Consider the following 12,568-nt stretch of genomic DNA (forward strand, 5'->3'; position numbering starts at 1 on the left):
ACAAGCCTCTTTTATTAAGTGCCAGGCTTTTAATAAGTGTATCCACTTGCATTGACCCGGATGTATAACTGCATCTGAGGAAACTTGCTGCCAGGGTTGAGGAGGGAAGCCTGCACCTGAAAATGCAAGTCAGTACTATGGGATCTAGAAACAAGCCACAAATCTCCAACCAGTTGGTAGCTGCTCCATGTGCTTACCCACTTTTGATTCCAGCACAAGAATTAGCAGTAATAAAGTGTACAAGGTAGAAATGCTGAGGAAATGAGCTTTGGGCAATCTTAAGGGAAGCTCTGAATTTCATCATCTAACTTAATTTCTGTGACAGTTGCTTCATGCTTATCATAAAATGAGAGACAATTTTAATTATTAATGATGGCATGTGCAGGCCATATGAAAAAATTGTGCAGAAGATCTGAGCACAGTGAGAGATTTAGAAAAGCATAGAGAAAGGGATGAATCTTTAAACTTTGGACACATTTGATGATCTTAAACTTGTGCATACTAGTAGTCTTCAACAGTGTGACTTTTTGTAGAAAATTAATTGTGTATATTTAGCAAAGGTGAAACTGGATCCCAGCAAACGAAAGCTACATGAAGCCATCGCACAAGCAGCGCATCTCTGCCTCTCAGCTCTTTAGGTTCCACTTGCTTAACACAAATGTACGGCACGTACAGATTTACTGGAGGGACCAAAATGGCCACAACAATCCCATTAGCACCTTTTAATGTGTTCCTTGTCCCATGATGTGATATGATAGCAGCTGAGCAGCCTCTCCACCAACACCTAGCACTATACGGCTTAGTAATCTGTCATGATTTAACCTAAGCTAGCATTACAACCACAATAGCTACTCACTCACTCCTCCTCTCACCCCCCAAACAGGGGAGAGAATCAAAAGGAAAGGGAGAAACTTGGATTGAGGTAAACACAGTTTAATAAAATAACAAAACACTAATGCACTACTAGTAAACATATCTATAGAATAGAAGTAGAATATAAAATAACACATACTCAATGCAATTCCTCATGAACTCTGTCCACACCGAGCAGCTGGTCCCAGGCAGCAGCACCTGGTCCCAAAGCCAACCCCAGAGGAAAATGGCAGAAAGGCCCAGAGGCCTCTGTAAAATGGCAGGATGGCAAAAGAAAGTCCCAAACAGAACTCCCCCAGCTCCAACAAAAAAGAGGAAACAAGATGAAGAAGTAAGAAAGAGCAAGTGACTGGAAATCCTGATACTCCTTAAATATGAAGCATGATGCTAATGGGATGGAATATTCTCATTGATCAGTCTGGATCTCAATCAAGCTCTGCCCCATCCATGCCCCTCTTCCTTGCTGCCTCACACCTGTGGGCAGAGCTCAGAGTGTCCTTGGTTCTCAGACCAGAGCAATTAAAAACATTAGCTCTGCCCCAGGGTGTTATCTTCTTGTTCTCAAACGAAGTCCAAATAATGACCATGCTAGCTATGAAAAAGAAAGGTTTCTGACTGCAAGAAGGAAAATTAACTCATTTTCGGTCAAAGCAGCACAACATCCCACCTTGAAAAGTCCGATCTAAGTTTTCATGAGGCTGCACTGCATGGTGTAGGCAGCCCCAGTTCAGCAGCCTGGCAGGGCTGCCAGCTGAGTGGGATTGCTGTGGGCAAGCACACATCTGAATTGGCTGTGCTGTCTGAAATACAGAGCTGTTCCGTGCTCACATGACTGGAAACAAGAAAGAAGAGATTGTCTTTGCTGCATACCCATCATTAACCTCAAGCAAAGTCCTTAAACATGATGCCCATCTCTTGAAGCTGTAGTTTTGTACTCCCTGCAGACTAAGGGAGACAACTGCACTTACCTCTAGTCCTTATAACTCATTTCTTGGCAAAGGTAGATTTGTTTTATGCATATTTCAGTAGTGCAGAATCTGCATGTTACACAGGAGTCAAACGGCCTGTAGTTTTCACAACCAAATTCTAAACATCATTTTAACCTACAGTTAGGGTTAAGTGTAAATCTTGTTAAAGGTTACAGATGTTGAGATGTGATGAGGAGATAGGGTAGAATGGGAAAAGTGCTTATGTCTGAGTAATTGAGTACTATACAGAGAAAAAGATGAAAAAGCAGAGAACATGACACTACATCTGGGAGTTATTACATGAGAATCAGGAAAAAAAAATAAGAGTATTCTTTGGCCAGCAGGAAGTACTTCTTTGTGAATCAATATGAACCTGCTTCCCTGAAAGGTGGTAGAATTCCCCTTACTGTGGCTTTGGAGCTGGGCCGTGACTGACAGCATGAAAAGAACAATCTTGTGATTGTTAATGGGGTTCACTGGATGACTGCCTGCACACTTGCAGGCGATCTTTTCTGGTTGCTAGTGAGTAGCTTTTAGCTCCCTAGCGTTTGTCTCAAACCTCATTAACACTTTTGGTCAAGTCAAGTTACTTTGTGACTAGCAAATAAATAACTTGTTAGTAATTCAGAAGCTAGGTAAAACACATTCTTTTAGTTTAACCTATTCTTAGTAACTGTCTATATCATTTCCTCCAAACACTACAACTAACATATTAAAATATAAGATGCAAGATAGCTTTGCATTTTTCATGTAACCTTTTCAGTGACGTATTTCGGATACCTGGCTGTAAAACTGAAACATTACCTATTCAGGAGCTTTTCCTACTACACTGAACAGTACATTTTTTTATACATAATCTGTATTGAAATACAAGCCTTCTATATTCAAACAATTATATTTTCAGAGGAATATGAAGTCAGTATGGCCTCTGTATAAGAAGGAGCCTCCCTAGCCCATAAACCTCCCTGCAGTATAGTGGAATATAATGTTGCTCACAGCTGAAGAGAGTCCTCTTGCCATCTAGTCCTTTCTCCTCCTTCATACCTTCCCTTCCCCAGCTCTTCTCCTTCAGTAGCAGGCAAGTAGATCAACATCTTTTGTGCCTCCATTCTGGGGATTTATTTTATTAATATGCTTCCTAGTAACGGCGCGTGTTATTCGAACAAGCAAATTATTTCAGAAAATAAGTGCAATGTGGTTTATATTTTTCCAAAGTTGTGACCTAACTGCTTCCATGCTTGTGCCTCGACTTTCAGGAGAGCAAGGTCAGTCAAGACAAGTAACTACTGTGGTTATTTTATAATTCAGTATGCATACAAAGATGAGAAAGGTGGGTTGATGTTGCTTTATTTAATATTCTCTGCTGTAAGACTCAGTTCTGTCCTGTAACATTAAATGGTTGTTCATTTTTTTCCCTTTTCTTTTAGATTGTTGCTTAAAGAAGATTGCTCTCTGTAATAATTCCATTTTCTTTCTGTCTTTTCTCTGCTGGATTGCTTTCCCACTAATGTGTTTGTTAGCAAGTACTCTGACTACACTTAAATATTAAAAAGTCATTACTCAAATAGAGTTCTGAAGAAAAGGAAATATTTCTTACTACATATTACTGAATATTCACTCATAATGGGTTTCATCTTTGTGTATTCTCTCCCCTAATTTGGTAGCCAGGTATATTTTATAATACACAGGTATAGGTGTGTATATAGTAAGAGCTACCAGCTACTAGACAAAAACCAGTATACATTAAAAATATATTAACATTTTCTCTAGTGTAAAAGTTTTAAAAAAGCATACATAGCTTAGACTACAGTATTTTTTAAATGGAAAGAGTGGCCACATTCATTCTAACCACATTATTTACATTATTGTAAAATGGGAATAGCTTTAGAGTAAACATGTGTCATGTAGATGTTAGTTTTTTGTGCCTCTGCTTTTAGGACATGCATTTATGACAAAGGAGAGCCATCTGTGAAGGTGTTAAATGATCAAAACTGCACATGTGTACATACGTTTCAGGAAGTTTTCCACCTATTTTAGAGTCAATAATAAAAACCACATGTTTAAGGAGAATTTCAATTATATTATTTCAATTTGAATGAAATGCTGTTCATTAACATGTCAGTCTTATTCAGTTTTAGGGGGCAGTCACTTTGCTGGACTTCATGTTTTTCCTGAAATACAGTTTTCTGTGCAGATTTTTTTTTTCTTTTTAATATATGTTTTGATAGTAAATAATGCATACTGTGCTGTTTATTTCAGCCCATCTCTCAGACAAAGAGTCTGTCTACTCGCTTATATTGTGTTTCTCTAATCACAGACTGCAATGTTACTAAAAAAAAAAAGTCCCCAGCAGATAAGATACTGCATTGACTTATCTTATGCCAGTATCTTGGCTGTGGAAGTAATGAGCTGCAGAGAGCTCAGCCCATCCTGCTGAGGCCTGGAGTGCATTAACCCACAGGGAAACACGGACAGGGTGGGTGGTACTGGTCCTGGCACTCGTGCTGTCCAGCCTGCAGCGAGCACAGGTGTGTGCAGCTTCGCTGGGGTCAGCAGTCCAGGCAACATCAGCATGGCTGGTTTTCCTGTCTTTGTTTTCCCATCACACCCAAAGCAGCCTGTGGAGCAGGGCAGTGCAGTGAGTGGTTCTTGTGGCCAGAATCCTTTGGCAAATACATCTCATATTCTCGGGGTAAAAACATCGTCCTTTTTGTGAGTTGTTTTTGCTTTCACTGATACCTTCAGTTTTACTGGACAAGAAATGTCATTTTTGCTAATATCATTTAATTATGCATGCTGTCCCAGAGCATCTTTTTAACACATACAGCTCTGCTGTTGAATTGCTATCATATCACTCTACAATATCGAATTCAACTTGATTAAATTCTGCATTGGTTCTTTACCCTGTATTTTATTTCAGATGCCTCTTGGATCTTTTCTTTCCTTCATCCCTCACATTTTCCTTACAGGTCCCTACCTTTTTAATAAGAAGTGCACATGAATTAATATCTTTATAAGCACTTGCATTGAGTACTTCTTAAATTTGCAGTTAGCAACTTCTAGACTCTGGCAAAAAGACCTTCAGGACCCTCCAGCCTGGTTCATCCATCCCCCAGTGTAAGCATGCAGAACTGAGTAACAACCTGCAGATATTTTAAACACTTCAAATTCTTTTGTCTTTCAGGACCTAGATTTCTCATCACATCCACGGGAGCCTTGTATATTTTAGATGTACAGAATGAAGATGGACTGTACAACTACCGATGCATCACAAGGCACAGATACACTGGAGAAACACGACAAAGCAACAGTGCAAGACTTTTTGTATCAGGTGCTCCAATATACATCATGTTAAATAAAGTAATGTATGTACCTCTCTCTAGTGTGTTAGACTAGGAAGGCAGGTTCTTGTGCCCATATGCACTAACAACCAAGTCCTCTACCAAATGGCAGGTAGAGTGGTCAGCTGTGAGCTTCTACTGCAAAATAAAATGTCACATTTAAAAATAAAGTTTCTGTTTTTCACCTACCTGTAGCAGATAGGAAAATGAGAAGGCAGATAGGTTATTTCAGCTTGTCCTTATAATTGTACATTATCTCCTGATTTTTTTGTGTGATAGACTGTTGGGTTCCTGCCACACACACATCAAACACTTAGGGCTGTCAGTACAGTGCTGCTTCAATCCCACCTTCTCCCATTTTTGTCTCAGCAAGAGGAGGTACCAGTTGTGGGTGAGGTGAGAAGGAGGAGCAGACACCAGGCCTGGGTTTTCAGGTTCCTCTCAAACATCTCTGTATAGAATTAGCTCTTCCCCACATCCTCTTCCTCTCCTTCATTTACTGGGCACTTGTAACTGCACCCTGTGTTTGCATGTGAGCAAATTTGCAATTTTATTCTCACATCCATAGAGTTAGCCAAGACTGTATTCCAGACTATGTCTTCTTTCTGCCTATATCCTTGCCTTACAGAAGACATGCCCGCTATCCCACTGAAAGCCCCATAGAGTTTTTTCTCCTTTTCACTGTTAGTAAGTTACTCTAAAGATCCTAACCCTAAAGATCATTCAGGGTATGGTGACCTTCACAGCCTAACAGTCAGCAAGGCCATTGTCCTTTTAACCTTATCTTCTTGTCTTTTGGTCTTTTTGTTAGGAAAAAAAAAAAAAAAAAAAAATCTAACGGTTAAGTTTCAGCTCTTCATCCTCTGTGCCAGAGCCCTAAGGGAGACGGAAGTGTGCACAAGGATTTGCATTAGTAGCATGCCTCCTGCCCTCCTCCCAAATGGTCCTTGTTGAAGGATTCTGGATCCCTTTGAATACACAAGTCAGCACTTAAATACATTAATGATAAAAAAATAGTGTGATTATCCAGGTTAGAATCACTTACCAGTCAGATCCAGGAATTTCTTCCTTTGATATGTGTCCGCTGTGGGCAGAACTGTTGCCTCTGCTTTTCCAGCCAGACGAAGAAGTAGTTTTCCTGCACAATAATTTGCCTGCTTTGGTCTTATAAGGATAGGCAGGTTCCTACCCTTCTAGCTGGCTCCATAATATGGTCTGTTTCCGTATGAAATCATGCTAAGGCTGAGCTAGTGGTAACATAAATAAAATCAGACTTGTATCTTGGTTACCACAGGAAAATTTCTAGTTATTTTGCTGAACAAAAAGGGAAAATGGAAGCTCTGTGTTGTTTGTAATTCAGGGCAAACACCCTAAAAGATGTGCTCTGTCTGGAGTTTGCTTTTCTCTTATCCTCCACAGACCAAATCAAAATAGGAAATTTTACCTGTGTGCAATAGCTGTCTTTTTTGATTCAATGGTGTTAATTATTCTCTATTAGAGCTACAGTGGATTCTGATTTCCAGTCTTTTGAGTCTACTGAACAAGTCCAGAAATTATGGGCAGAGTTTTTCTCTTAATATTTCTCTAATAGGTTTTTTTTTTCTTTACTGGCATTTATATTTTAACATAGTCCTTTAAGAACTGAGGTCAGACAGTGCATGAACATAGTGGTGAAAGGTCTGCTTGCATAAGACCTACATTTTTGCCTGCCTTTTAGATCCATAAATATTCTTTGTTTACTTGGGAATGAAATATTTTGTGTTGGATATTGATCATAGTCTCTTGGCCACATTTTTAATACGAGTTAAGCTACCTTACTGTTTGAAAGAGTGAGGAAGATTATGTGCATAGCACCTACACATGCAAATAATTAATATGTCTATGACCAAAGCAACGTACCAAATTTCATCCAGAATGAGAACATCTTGAAATCATGTGGCTTTTCAAAATAGAATGAAAACCAAGGCTATTAACATGCTATAGAATTCCTCTAATACCCATTATAGTGCGTTTTCCCAAAAATTATTTTGTCCAGCTATGAATCCCCAGTTTAAAAATCTTTACCTTTTAACTCACAACCTCCAAAAAATCCTTATGACTTTGAAAGCATAATTAATTTCTTTTTCTGTCTTTCAAAAAACATACAAAGCAGAGTAATTTAGAACAGTATTTTGCCTCAGTTTTTCAGCCATTGTCCTTCCTAGCAGTCATTTGCAGCTGAGTGATGAAGCATAGTAAAATAATCATTCAACAGAGTCCACACCACATATTGGAACTGGGAAATGTTACTTTGTTATTTTTTGCTATTTGCCTCATTTCAGGTGATAGCAAATGAACCCTGGGATTTATTTTGTGGTTTGGTTTGCTTTGTTTTTAACTGGAATATAGGCAACGTAGGAGCTTCAAATAAGAGTCTGTTCCAGGGACATCCCAAAGAGATGTTTTTACCATCTTCATAAATATATAAGTACAGAGTGCAAGAAAACAGGTCACTGGAATCATATTTTGTGTACCTCAATTTATTTTAAATACCTCCTCTACAAGAACCAGCTCTAGGCTTCTCAAGTATGTAGGCAGTTTAGCTGGTCTGTGGATGGGAATCCAGGCTGGGCTGTTCCTGCCAATGCTCGGCTTAAGAAGTAAAAAAGTGAAGGGAGACGAAGTAGGGATAGAGGAGTGAGGGTCAGGTGGGTGTTCTTAAAGGGTGACACATGGCAGCTGCAGAAGGGGGCTGTTCCTCCCATGGCATCTGCTGCCATAGCCCCCAGCTTTTGAGGAGGGCCTGCCTGGTTTCCTGGGATTCTGCCTTGGCATGGGGGCAGGAGGACAGCGGTTTATTTGCTGTCGCCACCAGTTTGTTGTCTCAGGTGGTTTCCCACTTTGCGTGGACTCAGCATCAAAGGACATGTGGTTCTCTACAGCAAAGTAGGAGGCTGTCAGAGTGTGATATTTACTAACCACAATTTTCCCTTACCATTACTTTAAATCCTCTCCCAGTGGCCCCCATCTGTTTTCAAAGTCCATGCAGTACTTTGTACTTAAAGGACTGGAAATGGGATCACATATATCCTTCACAAAGTCTTGAAGTTAGAGAATATACAAAGATACTGTGAGTTTTGAGTAGGAATGCACAGCCAATACCTTTAAAAGTCAGATCTACTTTTTTATTATTTGATTATAACTTTCAATTGAAGAAATTGATTTTTTTTTTGTAGAAGTACCCTTCCTGAGAGCCATAGTTGTAGTTTCTTGCATGCTTATGTTTTTACTGAGTGAATACCCCAGGCTGCGCAAAAGAATCTATGCACTGAAAACATAGATGCCTGATGACTGAAAAGGCAAGAAAGGAGCTGGCTAATCAATTAGTCAAATTGACATTGGCCTTCCCAATAGCATACTGGCAGATTGTGCTTTCACTAAGCCAGACATAAACAGCATGGCAAGCTCAAAAATATAACCCATCTTGGTGCCAAATATGGACCTTGAGGCTACTGATGCATGCAAAATCATTTGTTTAGCTACTGGCTGACATGTTTCTAATGAGACAGACAGTAAATTGCTGTAAACTGAATGTGGTTTTGCCTTTAGTGGCTCAACTTTTTTGCTGGCATCTCTAGGTGCCACTATGGTTATCTTTCCTCAAACCTGGTGTTTAGGGCTTTGTCTAAATATTCACATATAATTTACTTGTCCCATTTTTTTACCATCACAATTTTAATTTCTGGATTGATAACTTGAACAATGTTTCTACCTACTTGCTCTCAAGTGTATCCTCCCAGGTGTGGCTACAGTTCATGAAGTTGTATCTAAGTGAATTTTAAACTAAATGGCTCAGGTCCTGATTACACTATCACCTGAGTAGCTTGAATTCAGCATGAACTGTTTCTTTAATCTCTCCAGCTCCAAAGAGGAACCTGCTGCAGCTGCCCTGTGAGCAGTACCTGAGGTAGCTAAGTCAAAGACCACTTGAAAACATCAAAATGCTTGCAATCACACCCACACCCAGGCATCTATGATATAGATATACTCAAAAAGAGATTGGTATGTCATCTAGGAGTAAAAGGAGTTGTTTAGCATGTGGAGTTTCTTCGTGAGACATAAGTCTTAGCAAGGTGGGTACATGTGATGAGAAAATACTTAGATGAATATTTGTTGATTTATTGTTCCGTATTTATGTTGCAATAGCTCCAGGGTGGACTTCCACCATGCTGCATGCTGCACAAAACTGTAAATCACATCAGCCTCTTCCTCCAAAATTTTTCAAAGTTAAAAATCCTGAATCCCAATTTCTGATGGGATACACATACCTCTGGTGAAGGCACTCTGCCAGATGTCTGTTAGATACATAAATATATGTGCCAGGTGCTACGTAATTCTGTTGGTCTGAGACACTTTTCTTATTTAGTTGAGCACAGAAAGCTGGAGTATTAAGTTATATGTTGGTCTTGCCATGTTAAGTTATTTTTCCAGAGAAGAAGAAAAGGCTCATCTGTCAGTTAGACTGCACATAGAAATTCCTGTGTCTCTGCCCATTTATCTTCTGTCAAGGGAATAAATTGCTCCTTAAGTTCAAAGCCTTCAGGTCACTGAGAAGTATGGAGAATGTGTTGCCTTCATTCTAGTTGAGCAGTGCAGGGATAACAATCGTAATTGTTAAAGCAACACATTTATGGCTCTCCGTTCTTCTGATAGGGGACATGAAGTAAGACCAGAGAAATGGTTGCCACCTGGAAAAAATCCAGTGAGATCATTTCCAAGTAGTCATGAAATGCCTCAGTAACACATGATGTTGGATCCCAGTCACCACTACTGAAATATTACAGATTGCTGGCTGGGTCACAGTAGCAAACTGTAGTACATAAAACTCTAGGCTAGTCAGTCAAAAAATGCAAGAGAATAAATATTGGCATATTGCTTAATGAATGAAATCATTCTAATGCTCCCATTGAAAACTGCTGTTTGTTCTTTCAGATCCAGCGAATTCAGCTCCATCTATTCTAGATGGGTTTGACCACCGTAAAGCCATGGCAGGACAGCGAGTGGAGCTGCCTTGCAAAGCATCAGGGCACCCTGCACCAAAGTATCGTTGGCTGAAGGACAACGTTCCCTGGGAGCCTGACAGCAGGTTTCGTCAGACGGTTACAGGTCTGCTGATCGAGAACACACGTCCCTCGGACTCAGGCAACTATGTCTGTGAGGTGTGGAACAACTATGGGACTGCTGAGATGATAGGGCGTCTATATGTAACACGTAAGTCCTGGACTGAGTGAAGCTCTCAGATCACTTTTTACCTGGGTGTTTGCATCAAGGAAGATGTTACTGTATCTTGCTGTACCTTCTGTTTTGTTACTTCACCTTAGCAATGCTTAAACTTCTCAAAGTTGTGGAACAACAGAAAGTAGGCTCTGTGGAGATGAGTTAGTTGAACAATTGAGCGATCAGAAGTGCAAATAGATGCAATTTTTAATGTAGGTATATAATTTATCACATGGAAGATATGTAATTTAGAAGCTTGAATTGAATGCTTAAAAATAAATTGCAAATGTTCTCATGAATAAAGCTGCCAAACTCTCATTGCCATAACTCATGCTGTTCACTAATATTGAATACTCATACCTGCCCTCAGTAGAATATTCGTGTGTGAATATTCTGAATGTTTCACAAATTCTACAAAGATAATTATTACTCAGAAGCACTGCACTGGAAAATTGTTATTCTTCAATTGTTGAAAAACAGTTACTTCCTGGAATAGAAATAATGCTTTGTGAACTAACATTTCCACCTATACAGCATGACTAGCAATCTGAAATAGAGAAGTTTGTGAACATTTCAGGCCATAAAAATGTCTTCACAAGTAATTACATATAATGTACTTGGGCAACATAAACCAGATCAAAGATCAGTAATTCATAAATTATAACAGAGTTTACTTCTAAATGTATTCATAAAAAATAGTTGAATTCAGTCTGCCTTGTATGACACAAAGTCAAGACTTCCAGAAATATGATGTAATGTTATACGAAAAGTAACCCCAGTGACTGGTGATAGACTTTCCTTACTGACTGTCCTGGGATAGAGTTAATTTACTTTGTACTAGCTAGTATGGGGCCCTGTTTTGGATTTGTTCTGGAAACAATGTTGATAATAAAGGGATGGTTTAGTTATTGCTGAGCAGTGCTCACACAGAGTTAAGAACTTTTCTGCTTTCCATACCACCCCAGCAATGAGTAGGCTGGGGGTGCACAAAATGTTGGGAGGCAACACAGCGGGAATAGTTGACCCCAAAAGACCAAAGGGATATTCCATACCATATGTCATACTCAGTATATAAAGATGGGGCCTTTATCTCAACACACAAGTTTTCTCACTTTCGTTCTTTGAATTCTGTCCCACATCCCACTGAGAGGGGAGTGAGCAAGTGACTGTGTGGTGCTTAGTTGCCAACTGGGGTTAAATCGCAACACTGACTCAGCACTAAACCAGCCAGCAGATACCTTCTGGATCAGGCTGGTAGAAAGAAACAGCTGGGTGAAGGAGTTTTATCCTCTTCTGCAGGGAAGGATGTGGTTCAGTTTCTTGTATCATCATGGCTCTGAGACATTGGTGGTGCCCTTGAGTGTAGCCATTTTGTTTAACAAGTCACTGAGAGTTTTGACCTTTTGTGGTCTTTTGGACAGGAAATATAGAGATATCTAGTGTCTTGCAACATGCATATGAGCAAAAATTAACTATTGTTCTGGACCATTGTAGAGGAAAGATGTGTTCCATAAGTGACTGGATCCAGAATGACTGAGGCCGTTGACTTGTGTGTTTTTTTTCCAGGCCTCTTATTCCCAATGGACCACTAAAGATTTATTCCAACCTGTGTGTTATAAGATGTTCAGTAAAGTGAATGAGTTAGCTGAGGAAATTTTAATTAATATGTATAAGCATGTACATATGTGTATGTATGAATGCTGGTAAAAAAAAATAAATAGGATGCTATGTATTTAACATCAGAGATTATATAAGTGGTGATAGTACTCCCTTATCTTTATAAGGAAGTCAAGCCAATGTACAAAGCATGAGATGAGATCTACATTCAGTAGTACTGATAACTGTTAAGTGGCAAGACGAAGATTGTTTTCCTGACAGTTACGTTTATAACTTTTCTTCAACACTGTTCATCCTCTATTTTACAATATAAAACTTACATTACCTATGTCTTACTGTTTCTTAAGGCTGACTTGAAAATCTTGTAGTCTTCCCCTGCTGAAGCAGAAAATCCAGTGAGCCCACACTAACAAACTCTTATGTGTGGATAGATCCCATGGTTACCTATGGGTGTACCTATGTTAACATTTTAGCATGGGTCTTCCACTCTTAAAAGCTAATCTCCTGGTCATT

The 12,568-nt window shown here is 39.4% G+C and overlaps 1 protein-coding gene across 1 annotated transcript in view; it reads left to right on the forward strand.

Moving 5' to 3' along the window:
• Window positions 1–12,568, forward strand: part of DSCAM (DS cell adhesion molecule) — a gene marked incomplete at both ends in the record, with an annotated part of 466,714 nt that overhangs the window by 276,826 nt on the left and 177,320 nt on the right. Inside the window, 2 exons of the mRNA XM_080345399.1 lie at window positions 5,026–5,172; window positions 10,154–10,432. Of these exons, the coding sequence (XP_080201525.1) occupies window positions 5,026–5,172; window positions 10,154–10,432 (426 nt within the window). The remainder of the gene's footprint in view (window positions 1–5,025; window positions 5,173–10,153; window positions 10,433–12,568) is intronic.

The sequence above is a fragment of the Nesoenas mayeri genome (assembly GCF_963082525.1).
Source record: "Nesoenas mayeri genome assembly, chromosome: 1".
Classification (NCBI taxonomy): Eukaryota; Metazoa; Chordata; class Aves; order Columbiformes; family Columbidae; genus Nesoenas; species Nesoenas mayeri.